Genomic DNA, 15,898 nt, shown 5'->3' with positions numbered 1-15,898 from the left:
CAGTCAACCCTCAAGCCGCATCATTCACAATGCCAACAAAAATGGAACATGCAGTCATTAGAATTTACTACCAGCACTTTGTTACTGTAGTTCGACCAAGGAAGCCAAGGAAGGACCCGGCGGATAGGCGGGGGACTGGACCGCCGGCAGAAATCCAGAGCCTTCTAGCCGCGAACCGACGTAGTCTGGCGGCTGCAGGTCCAACCAGAGAATACTGGAAAACAGAGGCCGTTGCACCACACGGCAATGCACCGCATGAAGCAAGCGTAAAAAACATCGCAACCGACCTCGCTGCTAACGTGCCACAACACATTGCATCACAATATGTAACTGACACCAGACAACAGAAAGTAACCACCAGTGCAGCCTGCAGCTCGTTTCGTCGTAACATACATTATTTCGCCGACAGCTCAGCCCCTGCAACACAACGGGATCACACGCCCTGCCAGCGTAATCGAACGAGACGCAATCACGCAACCGTTGTCTAAACGGCTCAAACCGTGTTCTACCTTTCCCGCATTACACATGATCTTACATGCACAGCAGCCCGTAGGTAACCCCCCAACCATCCTGCTGCCCCTCCCCGGCCAGCCATCAGAACTGATTACAGGACGGAGGTCCGGCGATCGAATTACGCTCGCGCTGCAGCTGCGCTGGTGGCTGCACCGGCAGAGGTGTCGTCAACCCGCCCGGAGGAGACCCCAGCGAGCAGCTGTACGCCGGGGGCAGCGAGGTCCCAGCAGACGTGCCGCTGGTGCCGCCAGCAACCATGCAACCGGCGCCAGGGACACCCAGCACACATGTATGCGAGGGTGCTGCAGCCAGCTGAGCGTGGGGTCGCGGCTGGTGCAGGACCCCCAGCCGTGCTTCGTCACTTTCCTCCTTCTGCCGCTGTTGCTCCGACAGGGGGTCCTCGGGCCCGTTACCAACAAGCACTCCGCTACCACCAGCACCAGCGCCGCCACCGTCCGCGCTGTTGCTACTAAGCTCCATGCCTGTCGCGCCGCCACGGTCCCCTTCAGACATGCCGTCTGACAGCCCGCTGTCTGAGCGAGACGTAGCTGACCTGCCCCCGTTACCGCCACCGCGGACAGCAAAGCTGCCCCGAGTGGCCACCGCGCTCATCGCCATTGCAGCTGCCGCACAAGTCGAGGTACCAGCGGCGCTCTCTGAGCTGCCTGAATCCGCCATCATAATCCCAAGGCCAACCGATGCGATGGCACCGCTAGGGTGGTAGCCTGAAGCAGCGGCCATTGCGACAGCTGTGCCGCCGTCTGAAGTGGTTTCCTCCGTCCGCCGCGATGCGGCCGCAAAGTTGCGCAGCAGGGCCGTCTTCCGCAGATCCAAACCGCCAAAACGAGAATCACTCGGTGAGGAGGGCATATCGGGCAGCATTCCTCGGCCCCCCGACGTATGGCCCCGCGGGTAAGGACCGCGTCCCATGTGCTGCTGCTGGTGCTGCTGTTGAGCTGCGCTTGCTGGACCCGCCGGCCCGGCACCTTGAGGGGCGTCGGACATTCGCCGAGACAGCGCTCCCTGGGACGAAAACGGCGAGCCGGTGGAGCCGCTGATGGCCCCATGACCCACACCCAAATGCGCAACTGATGACGCCGATAAAAGCACACCAGGCGGTAGGGGTACTCGCCCCGTAGCCACCCCGCCTACTCCGCTTGCTACTGCTGCTGTAGCTATAGAAAACCCAGCCGTGGAAGCTCCAGAACCATGACACCAAGGAGTGCCGCTAAGGCTCACGGAGCGTTCCCGCTCGTACAGCAAATCCGAATCCGCAGTTTCGCTGGTGGACTCCGCTGTAGCGGCAGCCGAGGCCTTGCTGCCTGATGCCCCTGTAGCTCCTCCTGCACATCCTCCTTGCGAGTGGGATGCATCGCTAACGTTCATGGGCTGCGCAACCTCCCCCCCAGCGGGGTCAGGCAGACCCTCGCTCATCTCCGAGATGCAGGTACGCTGAGGGCTGCAGCCACCGGGGGGTGTCAACGGGCCCGGGCCGTGGCTCTGGGCGAAAGTTGAAAACAGGTGCGCCTGAGGAAGCGGTGGGAGAGCGGCATGCGGGTGCGTGAGGCTGTGTATGTCGCCCCCAGGGATGCCCAGGCCGCTGGTGAACGGTAGCGGCGCCGCGCTGGGTGAGCTGATGTGGCGCAGACTCATGTGCCGCGTCAGATTGTTGGCCATAACCTGAAGCAGGATAGGAAGCCAGAGGGGAGGGAAGAAAACTTGGGTAATAGGGCTGTGGGTCCAGGTCGGATGCTGGAAAGGGGGAAGGCGAGTGAAGTGCACCTAGAGGGGCGGCTTGTAAAACCCACCTATGCGCCCTAAAGTCCCCTCGGCAGCAAGAGACAGCTTCGGGCACACCACGAGCGTTACACAGAGCGCGCGAAAAGAGCGGCTTAGAACATCATGGGCCCCCGTTCGCGAAATGGAGACCCATGCTACGGGTAAAAGACTAGACAGGTTTTGACAACAAACCATGGCTGCCGCCAATGTGGACGCACCTCAGACAGATATCGCTTGGATGCCTGCACGTTGTAATCGATATCTGGGTCGCTGACCGGTGAGTAACGCCAGCTGCCGCCACCTAGCACGTCATCGTAGGGACCTGTCTCCGGCCCTGGGTTGCTCCGCTGCCTTTTCCGCATTTGTTCATGGACACACGGCGTGGAATAGCTGCCAGTGGGAGGAGATCCGCCCGCGCCTGCGCCTGTGCCCCTGCCGTCCATTTGAGGAAAGGACCGTGAGGACAGAAGCCGTAGGCACCTTTCCCAAATACAAAATTGTTTATTTTCTGTGTCTCATTCGCATCCAATCAAGCAGATATCGATAAAAGAAAGGCAGTCACCCCGCTGGCAATGTGCATAGTCAGGACTCCTCCGGAACTTGAACCAAAGAGATATCATTACCGCTAAAAGCACATCAAAATAGTAAATGCCGTAGGTCTTGTCACTGCTAGTCCTTTCCGTACAAAAGAGGCGATCCATGTGGGCGATCCATGTTTCTAGCGCGCCGGATTCCCTCATCCTAACATAGAGCACAAAATAACACACCTTACTATCGCTGCCCTACTACCGGATTGATCTTTCGCGAAACGTCACTTAAGACAGACGAAACATGCAGGTAGACATGAGCGAATTGCTTTTCGCAAAGAGCTATGGCAGACAAGAAGTAAGTCGATCAATTCTATCAAACGCAGGCCGTGCTGGTTCCGGTGTCGCGTGCAACACCTCTTTGTACAAGGTGGGCCACGGAGGCTGGTCGCAACTACGGTGGCCGTTCGTATAATTGGCAGTTGCTCCTCATGTTCTCATGTCTTTCGCAGGACGTCGCAGCTATGCCCGGTACAAGTGCGCCACCGTGCGCGAATGCTCTTCAGAGTGCTGGCTTCAAAGGATAGCAAGGACGACGTTGTGTCGGGTGGGTGCTGTAGGTCCAATACTCCCCCTTGATGGGCCCTCAGCTACCATGCTGGCAGTCCTCGGGCGGCCTAGCAGCAATCCAGGTGACAGCATGTGACGTAACTGTTAGGTAATCGGCTCCTTGGTTCACATGGTCAGACTTATCGCTTGCAGCTGCGGTACAGCCCTCTTAATGGGTGCGCCTTCGCTTCCCCTGTTTCCCAATTGCATTTGGCTTGTGCTTTTGGAGCGTTTTACCTGGAACCCTCCCCCATCCTGCACCTCCTTTCCCCTACGCCCCTCTCTTACCCCCACGCCTACCAACCGCGGCCTGACTAAGCCAGGTGCCATCAAGGCCGCAAATGGCCTTGTGGATAAGGCCACCGACCTGGTGCCTGAGACCGTGCCGCGTCCCGCTGCCAGGGCGGGAGTTGCCATCGCCAGTGTCATGTTCATATTCTGGTTGCTTCAGAAGGCAAGTGCTGGCATGGCGTGAACCGGAGTTACCCTAGTCGATACTGACATCGACATCTGAGACATCGTAGGGAGATGGGTGGCCAAGGCGGTCGTTTGATACACCACCAAGTCAACCACGTGCACGAATCTGTATCAAGATTTCAAATAGCGCCGTCCATGCCTATGTACGAGATGACAGCCTATGTTCGAGAGGATAACCTGCCCGTGGATGTACTTAACGGATGCCGCTGCCCTCGCCTGTCCGCTTCCTCACGGGGCAGGTGATCTCGGGCGTGCTAACCTTGGCATTGTTCGCGGGAGTGGGCTACTACTTCTTGACGCAACAGATGGCGGACAAGGACGACACCATTGACGTGACGCCACCCTCCAAGAAGGGCGGCCGCTCCGGGGAGGACTTGGATGACCCGCTGGCGGAGGCGCGCCGGATCATGGACAAGTACAAATGAGTTGCGTTGTGGATAAACCAGTCCTTTGCCAGACGTGCAAAGATGAACTGTCGCTCTAGGCGCACCAAACATGTTACAGGACTAGAACTTACGACTGAAACTGTTTGAAAAATAGTAATGGGGCTAGGAAGCTTTTTGCGTGGGGTTTGCTGGTGGCCCTTTCTTTTTGGCATTCGACGTAGCCATTCTTACAGGATGGCGTTTGCTGCGGGTTATGGTTATGAGATTTTTTGGTTGCCAGTGGAACATACCTGTGGACAGTGCAAGGCTTATTCGCATGGGTTGTGGACATGGGACACTCGTGAATTTGGTTTTCGCCAGCGCCCGAGAGAAGTTGAATAGGCTTTAGGGTATGGAAGGTAAGGTGCGGTTGTATCTATCACTTGCTAAGCTGTTCCTTTACAGCAATAATTTTTGTCCATGTACACAGTGGTTAAAAGGCGTGTTGATGTGACCGTGCTAGAGGTCATCGCATGCGAATTCCGTGCATTGGTGGTCACATCGTACAGGCCGTGCCATCTTTCTTCTGTAGAAAGACAGCTGCGAGATTCTTGAATGATTTCACGTGTAGTTCATGTGTTGAATGACATTTTTTATTTTAGCCAACCTTGAACATTTTACCGTGAGCCCGCTGAATCATGACAGCCAAACCACAATCCTCCAGCCGTCTCCAAAAGCTATTAAACCTTCTCGAGAGTGAGTCCACCACGGCAAATACAGGCAGTGGACGCATAGGGTAAACGCAGCACTGACTTGGGCTTTTCTTTATTGCAGCCGGAACCTCTGATGCTACTCGCAAAGCTGCTGCTAAGCAGCTCTCTGAAATAGCAAGGGCCCACCCTGATCAGTTGCTTTCCACCGTGCAGAAGGTGCGTCATTGCGCGCAAGCGTGCGCCGACACAATCGCCCCTCCTTCCCCTGGCACGGAATGCCGTCGTTCCTGTTTGATTGGTGGGCTTTTGATCCAAATTTATAATCTAGCTCTTACCACCCTTCTTAATCCAAGTATCCGCTGCCGGCGCATCGCGTAGGTACATGTCTACCTGTACAACAAAAGCTGGGAGACTCGCGTTGCAGCTGGAGAAGCCCTTGCGTGCCTGGCAGACATATTTGAGCATCACACGCCCGATGATCTGCGGCAGCATGCCGTGGCATGCGGCGTGGACGAGACAGCCCTGGCGCAGGCTGTGGGGACTGAGGCGCCGCTCAGCTTTTTAAATTTCAGCTTGCAGCAGGTCCTGGAGCGGGGGACGCCGCTCGGTGCCTCGGGGGGTCAGGTAAGTCATCATTGGGTGTTGAAGGCCACAATTTGTCCTACATACCGGCGTGGGGCCCTGATGATAATGGCCAGGAAATATCTTCGCCCGCAAGCCCTGCCAAATACTGTTAGGTCTCACAAACCGTCTACGTACAGCTCCTGCCCAACTTTCCCCTACCCGTTTTTGCCATATCGCTTCTGGCTACCGATTCTGTGTGGCCCCGGATTGGATAATCGAACAAATAGGGCAAATGGAACCCGGCCCCACGCCTCCTCTCCTTATAATCTGTTGACAGGAATTTGATTTGGTTTTGGAGCCAGGGCTGACAGCCAAGGCTCGGCTGGCGGCACAGCGGGACATGCTCAAGAAGCGGTTGGGGCTGGACCGCGACATGGGCCTGGACGCAGACGCGCTCTTCAATGATGAGGACCTGGAAGCGGCGGAGGAGGTCTGTTCTGGGGGAGCAGCAGCTGCTCGGCACCATGCACGCGGGGCCGGTGGAGGCGGTGGGACGGGAGGAGCACCAAAGCCGCAGCAAATGGCAGCGCAGGAGTTGCTGCGCAGTATGGACTCGGAGAAGCTGTCGGCACGAGAGCGAAACCGGCTGAAGCGGAAGGCCAAGTTGCTGGGTCGCTCAGATTCGCTGAGATCCGGGGATGCGGCGGCTTCCGGGCAGCAGCAACCGGGGGCAGGACCGGGAGCGGGAACGGCAAAGCACAAGGTGGCCGCGGAGGGGGCGGGTGTGTAGTATCGTCTGCGCATCATGAGATCTGCATTCACCGTTCGGTCCTTTTTTGAAAGAGTCGTGATATAACAATTGGTATCGAGTACGTATTTCGGTTCTAACCCGGGTTCGAATCTCAGTTGAAGCGGTTTCTGCGCGGGAGGTGGCAGCCGCGCCCGCTGGTTATCCTGGGGTGGGTGCTGACACCTCATGGAGACCCTGAGATTGACCGAGGTCGAGGACGCCCTCTACAACTAGAGGGGGGATAATTATAGCATCCTGGAGGGCATGATCACGGGATCTGCATTGACCGTTCGGTTCTTTCCTGGAGGAAAAGTTGGATATAACAGCGGGTGGGGCGGTGGGAGGGAGGGACCTGGGATGTGAGGCTAACATGAACGGGTGACCGGGCTGCGACATAAACGCACATATGTTTATATTTATGCCTTTTCAGCATAATCCTAATTAGCTCGTGGGGGGGAATATGGCGACGCTGCGCGGCTGCAGCCTTTATCCATGCCCAGGCTGGCGGTGTACAGTTGCGGGAAGTGCGACTGCCAGGCGTTCCGGTGCACCGCAGCACCCAGCTAGCCATGCTTGAGTAGTGCAACGTTGGTCAATCACCAGGAAGGGGGGTCTAAAGAGCACCTCCTTCAGTCATTCGCATGCCTCCTCGCGAATGGACGCAGTTGCTCCGCACGCGCGCAGGGTCCCATGGATAATGACGGAAGCCTGGGTGGCAGCGGCGCCGAAGAAGGAGCGAGCGGAGGGACTGGTGCGGCTGCAGCGGCGGCGTCCGTGGAAGTCGGCGAAGATGAGGTACGGGCGCCACCCACTAGGAATCAGGGTTCTTCACCAGGATACCCAAAAATTTCGGTCGTGCTCGAAACCCTCTTGAGCAACCTATCGGGGCCCTCCCTGGAAGTTTCCCTGTCAGCCTGACGGGTTTTTTCGGGCACCCCGACGGGTCTCACTTCCTTCCCAGCTCGTGTGCTTGTGTGTCCTGACCAGCCTCTCATGTGGGCCGCCCCACATTTGTGTGCGCGCTGCAGGACACAGACCCTCTAAAGTGTCCAACCAACCAAAGCACTCCAGGAACACGATCTCTTACGCCTCTTGCTGTTGCGGTCCGCAGGTCCAGCTTGTTTCGGAGGGCGGCTGGCCTTTCCAGCGGCTGGGGGACCAGCTGGTAGTGGACAGTCTCGACCCTGTGTGGGAGGTACGGCATGGTGCCGTACTCGGGCTCCGGGAGCTGTTGCGTGGCCACGCGGCATGCGCCGCAGTGGAGGCCCCGCTGGACGGAGTGCCCTCGGGCTGGGCGGTGCCGGGGGGCCAAGGTGAGGAAGGAAGGGGGAGGGAGGGAGGGCAGGGCTACACCGCCAACACACCCTTGCGGGACACTGTCTAAGGGTCGCTGGACACCCGGCCCCATCCCATTACCTTGCCAAGATGCCTCTGCTGCAAGCAATTGGAGGAGTGGCCGCCGGAACCAGCATCCTGTCGGCGTTCTGTCCATGCCCCTTTGCCAAGTTATGTCTCCTATCCTGGTTGAATTGAATCGCTGTGCTACCCTGGACAACCTTGAAGGAGCCGCTGGCAGTGCAGCACGTGTGTGCCGAACGGGAAAAGGGAAACATCTGAAGGAAATGCTAATCCTCGTTTTTTCTCTTCCATGGACCGTCCTTGCGTGCAACGTTTCCCCCGTTGCAGGCAAACGTGTGCTCGGTATGGTGAGTGCTGCCCAGGTGGCTGCTGCCCGGGCCAGCAACCGGCGCTGGCTGGAGGACTGCATCGTGCACCTCCTGTGTGTGCTTGCACTGGACAGGTTTGGGGACTATGGCTCCGACCAGGTGAGGTGGGGTGGGTGGGGCTGGGATTGGTGGAAGGGTTGGGTTGTAGAGGTTTGGGCTGGGGTTTTGGAGGTTCAGACGACAAAAATGATATCTGGGAAGGGTTGATGCGTTGTTGACTCGTTTTTTCCTGCGTATCGTTATCCTCACACTTGCTTCCTTACCCTGACCGTTGCCTGTACTTGAAGCCCAAGTTTAATGCGCCTGGTCTTGCGGTGCTGCTCGTTTGATGATTATCACGTGAATCGCCGAGGACTCGGGCTGCTTCGCTGACTGCAAGTCCGACTGCCTCGTTTGCGGTCGCAGGTGACGGCGCCCGTTCGTGAGACTGCGGCTCAGGCTCTCGGTACGGCACTGACGGCTCTGGACCCCGGCTCGGTGCGGGCGGTGGCGGCCATGTTACGGGATCTGCAGGGGCAGAACGACTGGCGGGTCAGATACGGTGAGCTGAGTGAAGTGATGGTGGGGAGGCAGCGGGTTTTCGGCCCCATCGGGGGCCCCTCCGCGAATTGCCTACACCAACTTGCCGTCTCCCACGTGCTTGATTTTTTTAGGATTTCCAGTTGCCAGTGACGACCGCGTGTCTAGAATGGCCTTTCGTAGTCAATCAGTTGACGCTACCGCTATTTACATTCGTAACACAATTGTGATACATGCGCCATACATGTGTTCCTTGCATGCATCATTGTCCGTCCACCGTCCAATCAGCTGACCCAACGATCTCTGGCCCCTCTGGCTCCTGCAGGTGGCTTTTGCGGCCTCAAGTACATGTTGGCGGCCCGACTGGACCTGGCTCGCGACCTGCTGCCGGCAGCCCTGCCGCTGCTGCGCCGGGGCTTGGCCGACCCGGATGACGACGTGCGGGCGGCATGTGCGGATGCACTAGTGCCCGTGGCGGGGGCGCTGGGAGTGGTGGGACCACAGGCAAGGGGAGGGAAGGGAAGGGGGCGAGGATGGTGGCTGAAACCTGAGTGCGTTGGGGTAAGGTCCTAGCAGGCGATGGTTCGTGAGGAGGATGCAGCTTGTTCGGCATTGGAAGACGATGCCGCTGCCCGCCGCGTAATTCCATGTCCTGTCGTCCTTTTCCCCTGCGACTGGCGTCAGCTTCGTTCTCCCCTGGCGGCTGCCGTGCTTTGTTCTACATTAGGGCTTGTGTTTTTAGTTGTGCGTTTCCATTGTTATGCGTGTTTGTTTGTTGTTTTTGCCACATTGGTAGGCGCGCATTGGTAGGCGCGCTTACCTTATTGTAATGCTAAGTTGTCTGCCCTTTATCCGCGCACGTGGCCGCTCCAAAACCACGCAGGCCGTCGCCGAGCTCAGGGCTCAGCTGTGGGACCTGCTGCCGCAGCTATCCGACCTATCCGCCGCCACCAACAGCGTCATGTCGCTGCTCGCCCACCTGTACGGCAGCGGCCCCGGGGCCGGCGCTGCTGCCAGTGAGGAGCTGATGGCGCTGGTGCCGCGCCTCTTTCCTTTCATCCGCCACACGCTCAGCACCGTCAGGGCGTCAGTGATGCAATGCCTGGAGCGAATGCTTGCACCGCCACCGCCGGCTGCGGGTGGGGGCCCCGAATCCGCCTTGGCAGTGGCCGCCGCGGCGGCAGCTCCGCTACCTCCGCCGCCTTGGCTTCAGCCGCTGGTGCCGGCACTGTTCCAGCTGGTGTTTCAGAACGTAATGGTTGAGGGCGAGCAGCGAGTGTTGGATGCGTCGGTGCGGGTTTGGCGGCTGCTGGTGCGCTGTGCGGCCCCCGCCACGCTGTGCGAGGCGCTGGCTCCGGAGCAACTGCGGGCGCTTATGGCGCTGGGGTCCACGCAGGTGCGGCGGCGGTGCCGGACGGGCAGGAGGGTGGGCCTCGGGTTGAAGCACGGGCGGCATGTGGTGTCGTCTGGTGACAGAGATGAGGTATCGTCGCTGAAGAGGAGGAGGAGGACTTGTTGAAGGGTTGTTGGGCTGCGTGCGTCTTTGCGTCAGAGTGAGTGTGAGGGCGCAGCGGGTGCAGTTTCCCCTGGTTCCCGAGTGCACCGTTTAGACCGCGGTAGTGACATGTGGGGGCCGCTTGATTGGTTGTCCTGGTGCCGTACAGTATATACATGCTGCCGTGACACATTCCTGGATCCATCATGGAGTATGGGGGTTATGGCATGTTGTGGCCGCTGCAACACATGTCACATACACAGGTCGGTCGCGCTCTGGACCCCAACTTGGTGTTGGTGCCGTACGCTGGTGAGGCTGGTCGGCTCATCCCGCTGGCCCTGGTCCGCCAGCTGGTGGGTCCCGCCTCGGGCACAGTTGACGCCGCAGCTGTGGGCGCCGGCTCCGGAACCTTCCGCAGCCCCAAGCGACCCCGCAGCTCCGCTAAGCAGCAGCAGCAGGCCGCAGCGGCGGCGGTAGCGGCGGCGGCGGCCGCGGCAGCAGCAGCAGCAGCTGGTCCTGGCGTACCTACGGACTTCATCGTCGGGACGCAAGGAGAGGAGGGCGTGGCGCGGATGAGGACCACCGCAGCGTCCTGCCTGGGAATGCTACTGGCGTGCGCCCATGCCAATGGTTCAGCCGCCGCCGCGCCGGAGCTGCTTGCCGGACTGTCCTCCCCCTCTGCCACCGCCCGACAGTTCGCCGCGCTTGCAGCCTGCGCCTGGCTGCAGTACGCCAAGCAGCAGCTGCGTCTGCTACAGCCGGACCTGCAAGATCAAATGCAGCATCATCATGGTCAGGGGCAGCAGCAGCAACAGCAGGGCCTGTTGTTGCTGCCGCCGCCGCTGCTGCAGCAGGTTTTTGCTGCACTTGCGGCGACATCGTGCATGACACCGCTTGCACCGGCGTCTCTGGAACCGTATGCGGAGGTAGTGCCATACTATGCCCAGATGCGGCGTGAGGTATTGGCTCTGGTGGCTGCAGCGGTGGAGGTGCACGTGCTGCTGCCGCTGCCACAGGGTGTGGCGGTGGAGAACGTCAGCGCAGAGCACGCGGCGGCGTTGGTAGCGGCGGCAGCGGCGGCGGGCCCGTCTGAGGGCTCCCCGCTGGCACTTGCATGCTCCCGGCTCCGAGGGGCCCTGGCCTCCCTGCAGGTGAGGCGAAACTGGCATGTGCGTGTCGTACATGCACGTGTTACATGCATGTTGGCAGGCATGTGGATAGATAGGTTCGGTAGATAGGTCCGCCTGTATACAAAGAGTGTAATGGAAAGACTCGCGCATCAGTAAAGGTCTCTCCTGCGCATTGATCCGGGTTTAAGGCGTCCCGGAGGCGCCATCGCGCCACCACGCCGGGTGGTGTTATCGTGTGGACAAGCACAACGGCTGTGTGTGTATGTGTGTGTATATGTAAGTCGCACGGTGTGTTGTCACTGAGGGCACTGCACCGCACCGCACCGCACCGCACCGCTCGCTAACCGGGCCTCGTTCCTCCGCCCCGTCCTGGCCTACCTCACAGGCCCTGGAGCAGTACCTGCACGTGACGGCGCTGGCGTTCATGGCGTCCGCCGCCGTGCACAGCGGAGTGTTGCCGGACAAGTTCAACACCGTCATACAGCCGCTGATGAACTGCCTGCGCAGGGAGCCACAGCTGAGGCTGCAGGTGGGTGCGTCTAGGGGGGGATTGCCCGGGGATAAGCTGCCGCAAAGAATATTGCTGTTTAGCGGACTGGCACACCATCCCCTGGCGATAACGGTGTACTGTGACTCGCATGCAGGTGCAGGTGCAGGTGCAGGTGCAGGTGCAACACGAGGCTTCATATACTGCACCTGTGTCTTCAGCTTTCCGCCCACGGGCCACAACAGGCGCAGCGTCATTGAGCCATCGATCCAATCTTGCAGTTACTTTTAACCTTCCCTTGCCCTACCCTGTCCTGACTTGTTCTGGGCCTTTCACAATCACAGGAGGTCTGCGCCGAGGGTCTGTCGGAGCTTCTGGCGCTGTGCTCGAGTCGCACCCCCAGCCCCAACGACAAGTTAGTACGGAACCTGGTTGCCATGGCGACAGCGGACCTGCTCACGGCGGCGGCGGCGGTGGGGCCGGCAGCTGGGCAGGGGCTTCAGCAGCAGCTGCTGCTCCCTGGTGAAGGTGAGGAGCTGGGACTAGGCCAACTGCAGGTGTGAGGGGCGCGGCGTGGGCTATGCTGCTGGCCTGAAATGTCTTCCCCGGGGTTCGGATTACGGCCCATCTGCGTGTCGTTTACGGTTCCCATCCTCTCAACATTATTGATAACAGGAGTGCTAAGGCTTTTTAAGGTGAGCTGGGCGCTTTGCGCGTGTCGATGGGTAGGCAGCGTCCGTAGTCCCGCGCATGTTCTCGCAGTAGCAGCAGTAGCAGCAGCCTGTGCTTGATGTCTTCCCCCTCTCCTGCCAACGGCGGCAGCAAGCGAAGACAGAAATGTGCCGTACCGCATCTCGCCTTCAGCCCTAAGGGTTCCCCACCCCCTCGCCCTGGTTTCGTCTAATGGCCCATCCTGGCCGCAGACCCTGGAAGCAGTGGTCAGCAGAGCGTCTCCCGTATCAGCCGCCGGGGGGGTGAGGCCGCACTGGTGGCCATCGCCAGGCGCTTCGAAGCGGCGCTGTGGCAGCAGTTGCCGACGCTCTGGGCACTGGTGGCGGGACCACTGGGCGCCGCCGTCGCCGCTCCGTCCGGTGCTGCGGTGCCCGCTGCTACGGCTACGGCTACGGCTCCTGTGGCGGGGGCGGGGGCGGCAGTGGAGGGCGAGGTCGTGGCTGCGGTCGGCAGCCTGCACGCGCTGAGAGTTCTCGGCCCAGCCCTGGCGCCTCAGTTGCTGCCCAGCGTGCTGCCGCTGCTGCAGGATGTATGCCGCTGGGCTAGGCACACCGACCCACGGGTCAGGCAGGCCGCGGCCAAGTGTGCCTCCACGCTGGCGCGGTGCTGGACCGAGGGCCTTATGCCGGAGCTGCTGAAGCAGGCAAGGCTTCGTGCTGTTGTGCACCTTCCCGTCCATCAGCAGTGCTCGGGTCCTCATGTCCGATATGTTCCTTCTGGCTCCTGCCCTCCTGATGCTGATTCGACCCTGCGTTGTTTTCTTGCAGCCGGCATGTACGGGCATGATGCGACACGAAGTAGCATGACACGACAGGGCATGACACGACATGACGTGACACGACAGGGCATGACACTACAGGGCATGACACTACAGGGCATGACACGACATGACGTGACACGACAGGGCATGACACGACAGGGCATGACATGGTGCCGTCCGCCACCGGCAACCCCGACCCCGACCCCCTTCACGCGACCAGGTGGTGCCCATGCTGACGTCTTCTGAGGACGGTGTGCGGCTGGGTGGGGTGGAGGTGGTTTCGGCGCTGTGTACAGAGCTGGGCCCTGCGCTAGTACCGTACGTGGTGCTACTGCTGGTGCCGCTGCTGCGCCGCATGAGCGACCCGCACCAGGATGTGCGTGCGGCGGCCAGTGGCTGCTTCGGATCGCTCATGACGCTGCTACCGCTGGCGCAGGTAAGTGGCGGGAGGGAGGGTGCGTGCGGAAGAAACAAGCGCGAAGGTGGTCCGTACGGGCGATGGAGCACATTGGCCTATTCGGTAAGGGCCCGGCCTGGCCCCGCCCGGCAAGGGCCTGAAGTCTGAACTGCAAGGGGACCATCACCTCCAGCAAGGCGCCTCATGCGTCTTAGGACTGCGTTTTGACGGGCCCAGGCAGTACGGCTGGATGGATCGAAAGGACCCTGCACACCTGTACACCTGTACACAGAGCCGGAAGAGGACACGATTGCACATTACTGATTTGTACGGCCGCATCGGCCGCCACCTAACTAACTCGCGCAGGGCGTCCCGACACCGCCTGGCCTGGACGACGACCAACTGGCTGTCGTACACGAAGACAGCACCTTTTTGCTGCAGCTGCTGGACAACCGCAATGTCGCGGCGTACAGCTTGCCATTCCAGCTGCCGTACACTTTGCGGCCGTACCAGCAGGACGGTATCAACTGGCTGGCCTTCCTGCGCCGCTTTGGGCTTCACGGCGTGCTGGCGGATGACATGGGCTTGGGGAAGACCTTGCAGGTGGCCAGGGGGGGGGAGGGGAGGGGCAGGGCCCGTAATTAAATGGCTGGGTGGCGGGTTTCGGACCGAAATGACTGTGACGGTGATTGCGGCGGAAGCCTGCCTGTATTACTTGAGCAGGAGGAGCCGCACCAGTGGGTCCCCGGGTGGTGTTGTCACCACCACCAGCTGGACACCCGTCCACTCGGCCTCAGACGCAAGGGCAGCGGAGTCCCCCCCACCTTGACGCGTCCCTGACTCTTTCACTGAACCCAACTGTCAACTGTCAACTGCCAACAGGCCTCGTGCATCATGGCCGCAGCAAGTCTGGAAGCAGAAGCCGCCTATGCAGCTGCAGCCGGCGGCAGTGACGGTGACGATGGCGGTGATGGTGATGGCGCTGCAGCAGCTTCCTCGTCCCCTTCCCCCCCGCCTCCTGCTGCTCCGCTCCCCTGCCTGGTGGTGTGTCCCGCCACTTTGGTGGGGCACTGGGTTCACGAGGTGCAGGCCACCATAGGGCCCGCGGGGTTGCGGCCGCTGCAGTACGGCGGGCAGCCAGGGGAGCGCCTGGCGACTCAGGCGCAGTTCGACAAGTGAGTAGCAGCGGCCTGGCGGTGCGGGTAGTGGTGATGGTGGGAGTATCGGCAGTGTGGAGTCTCGATTACTCCACCTGCTAGCGGATCCTTTGCAAAAGCGCATGTACGTACGTACGGACGTGAATGTGACTGTGCCGAGGTGTGCTCGTTGAGGCGCGAGGTAAGATACACTCAACTAACCTACTAATTTCCCTGCTCCTCCTCCTCCTCCTCCTCCACCTTCTGGAAACCAAGGAAGCTCCCAGCAACAACCCTCCCCCCTCTTTCGCGGTGGCCGCTCAGGTCGCTCCGCGCTGTGAGTCCCTCCTCGCCCCGCTTGCCGTACAACATGTTGGTCATGAGCTACGAGTCCCTTAGAGCCGACATTGACTGGGTGGCCTCCCGCCGCTGGTTGTACTGCGTGCTGGATGAGGGTCACGCCATTCGCAACCCGCGGAGCCGGGTCACCCAGGCGTGCAAACGGGTGGTGGCGCAGCACAGGTATGGGGGTGGGGATGGGGGTGGGTGTGTGCGGGGCAGAGAGAGTGCGTGTAGGTTCGTGTGTGTGTTAAATGATCTGAGTGCCGCGATGAGCGAAATGCGCGGATGGTGTACACGAATAATGTCCGGTACCGGAGTGAGCTTCGTATTCCAGTGACGTGTTTAAAGTTTCCAATAAACTTCACAATGGCGTGAAGGGCGACTAGGTGGTGGGGGCTAGGACTGACGACAAATAACGAGGGAGCCTAAAGTCCCATAGCTAGTTCGGCAGCGAAAAACCTATTCTCCTGTCCTAAGCTAGCGGACAAATCAGAGGGGCATGCCACCACAGCGCGTGCGGTGTGACGACAAGCAAGGTGCCTCGCCCCTTGGGGTCACAAGCAACCCTTCCCGTGACCTGTGAACAAAGAGAAAAGGCTAAGGATGTTGGTGGAGCAGCAGCAGCAGCAACAGCAACAGCAACCAAAGTCAGTAGATGTTGTTCGAAAGACGTACGAGGGCATGCGAGGGCAAATGATCACCTGGGCTTAAAAGTGCCCGAGCTAAGGCCTTCTGAGCTTCGGCTTGCTTGATTTACAACCTGAGCTAATGGCCCAAGCTCAGAAGGCCTTAGCTCGGGCACTTTTAAGCCCAGGTGATCATGCGCTGCCGCTTGC

At 60.1% G+C, this 15,898-nt stretch overlaps 4 protein-coding genes across 4 annotated transcripts in view; 3 read left to right on the top strand and 1 right to left on the bottom strand.

The window, feature by feature from the left end:
* Nucleotides 1–594: 594 nt before the first annotated feature.
* VOLCADRAFT_90743 (uncharacterized protein) lies at nt 595–2,735 on the bottom strand (the record flags this gene model as incomplete). Its single annotated transcript, XM_002950230.1, has 2 exons — nt 595–2,193; nt 2,511–2,735. The coding sequence occupies 2 exons, from the start codon at nt 2,733–2,735 to the stop codon at nt 595–597; spliced, it is 1,824 nt and encodes a 607-aa protein (XP_002950276.1).
* Nucleotides 2,736–3,052: 317 nt separating this feature from the next.
* On the top strand, nt 3,053–4,330 carry VOLCADRAFT_104657 (uncharacterized protein; the record flags this gene model as incomplete). The annotated part of the gene is made up of 5 exons (XM_002950359.1): nt 3,053–3,129; nt 3,206–3,249; nt 3,332–3,426; nt 3,752–3,882; nt 4,145–4,330. Exons 1-5 carry the CDS (start codon nt 3,124–3,126, stop codon nt 4,328–4,330), a joined length of 462 nt encoding a protein of 153 aa, XP_002950405.1. The 5' UTR covers nt 3,053–3,123.
* Nucleotides 4,331–7,493: 3,163 nt separating this feature from the next.
* Nucleotides 7,494–10,102, top strand: VOLCADRAFT_60315 (uncharacterized protein; the record flags this gene model as incomplete). Its single annotated transcript, XM_002950358.1, has 5 exons — nt 7,494–7,616; nt 8,059–8,163; nt 8,470–8,605; nt 8,909–9,075; nt 9,479–10,102. Coding segments are annotated over 5 exons (1,155 nt in total), but the record flags the coding sequence as incomplete, so codon positions are not given.
* A 3,323-nt stretch (nt 10,103–13,425) lies between these two features.
* VOLCADRAFT_74566 (uncharacterized protein) overlaps nt 13,426–15,898 on the top strand; it is a 6,452-nt gene continuing 3,979 nt past the window's right edge. The window contains exons 1-4 of the mRNA XM_002950357.1: nt 13,426–13,623; nt 13,951–14,221; nt 14,576–14,759; nt 15,063–15,242. Coding sequence (XP_002950403.1) covers nt 13,543–13,623; nt 13,951–14,221; nt 14,576–14,759; nt 15,063–15,242 — 716 coding nt within the window. The 5' untranslated portion in view covers nt 13,426–13,542. The remainder of the gene's footprint in view (nt 13,624–13,950; nt 14,222–14,575; nt 14,760–15,062; nt 15,243–15,898) is intronic.

This window comes from Volvox carteri (assembly GCF_000143455.1).
Source record: "Volvox carteri f. nagariensis unplaced genomic scaffold VOLCAscaffold_18, whole genome shotgun sequence".
Lineage (NCBI taxonomy): Eukaryota > Viridiplantae > Chlorophyta > Chlorophyceae > Chlamydomonadales > Volvocaceae > Volvox > Volvox carteri.
The sequence above is the reverse complement of the archived record's forward strand: the minus strand, read 5'-3'. Positions and strand labels throughout refer to the sequence as shown.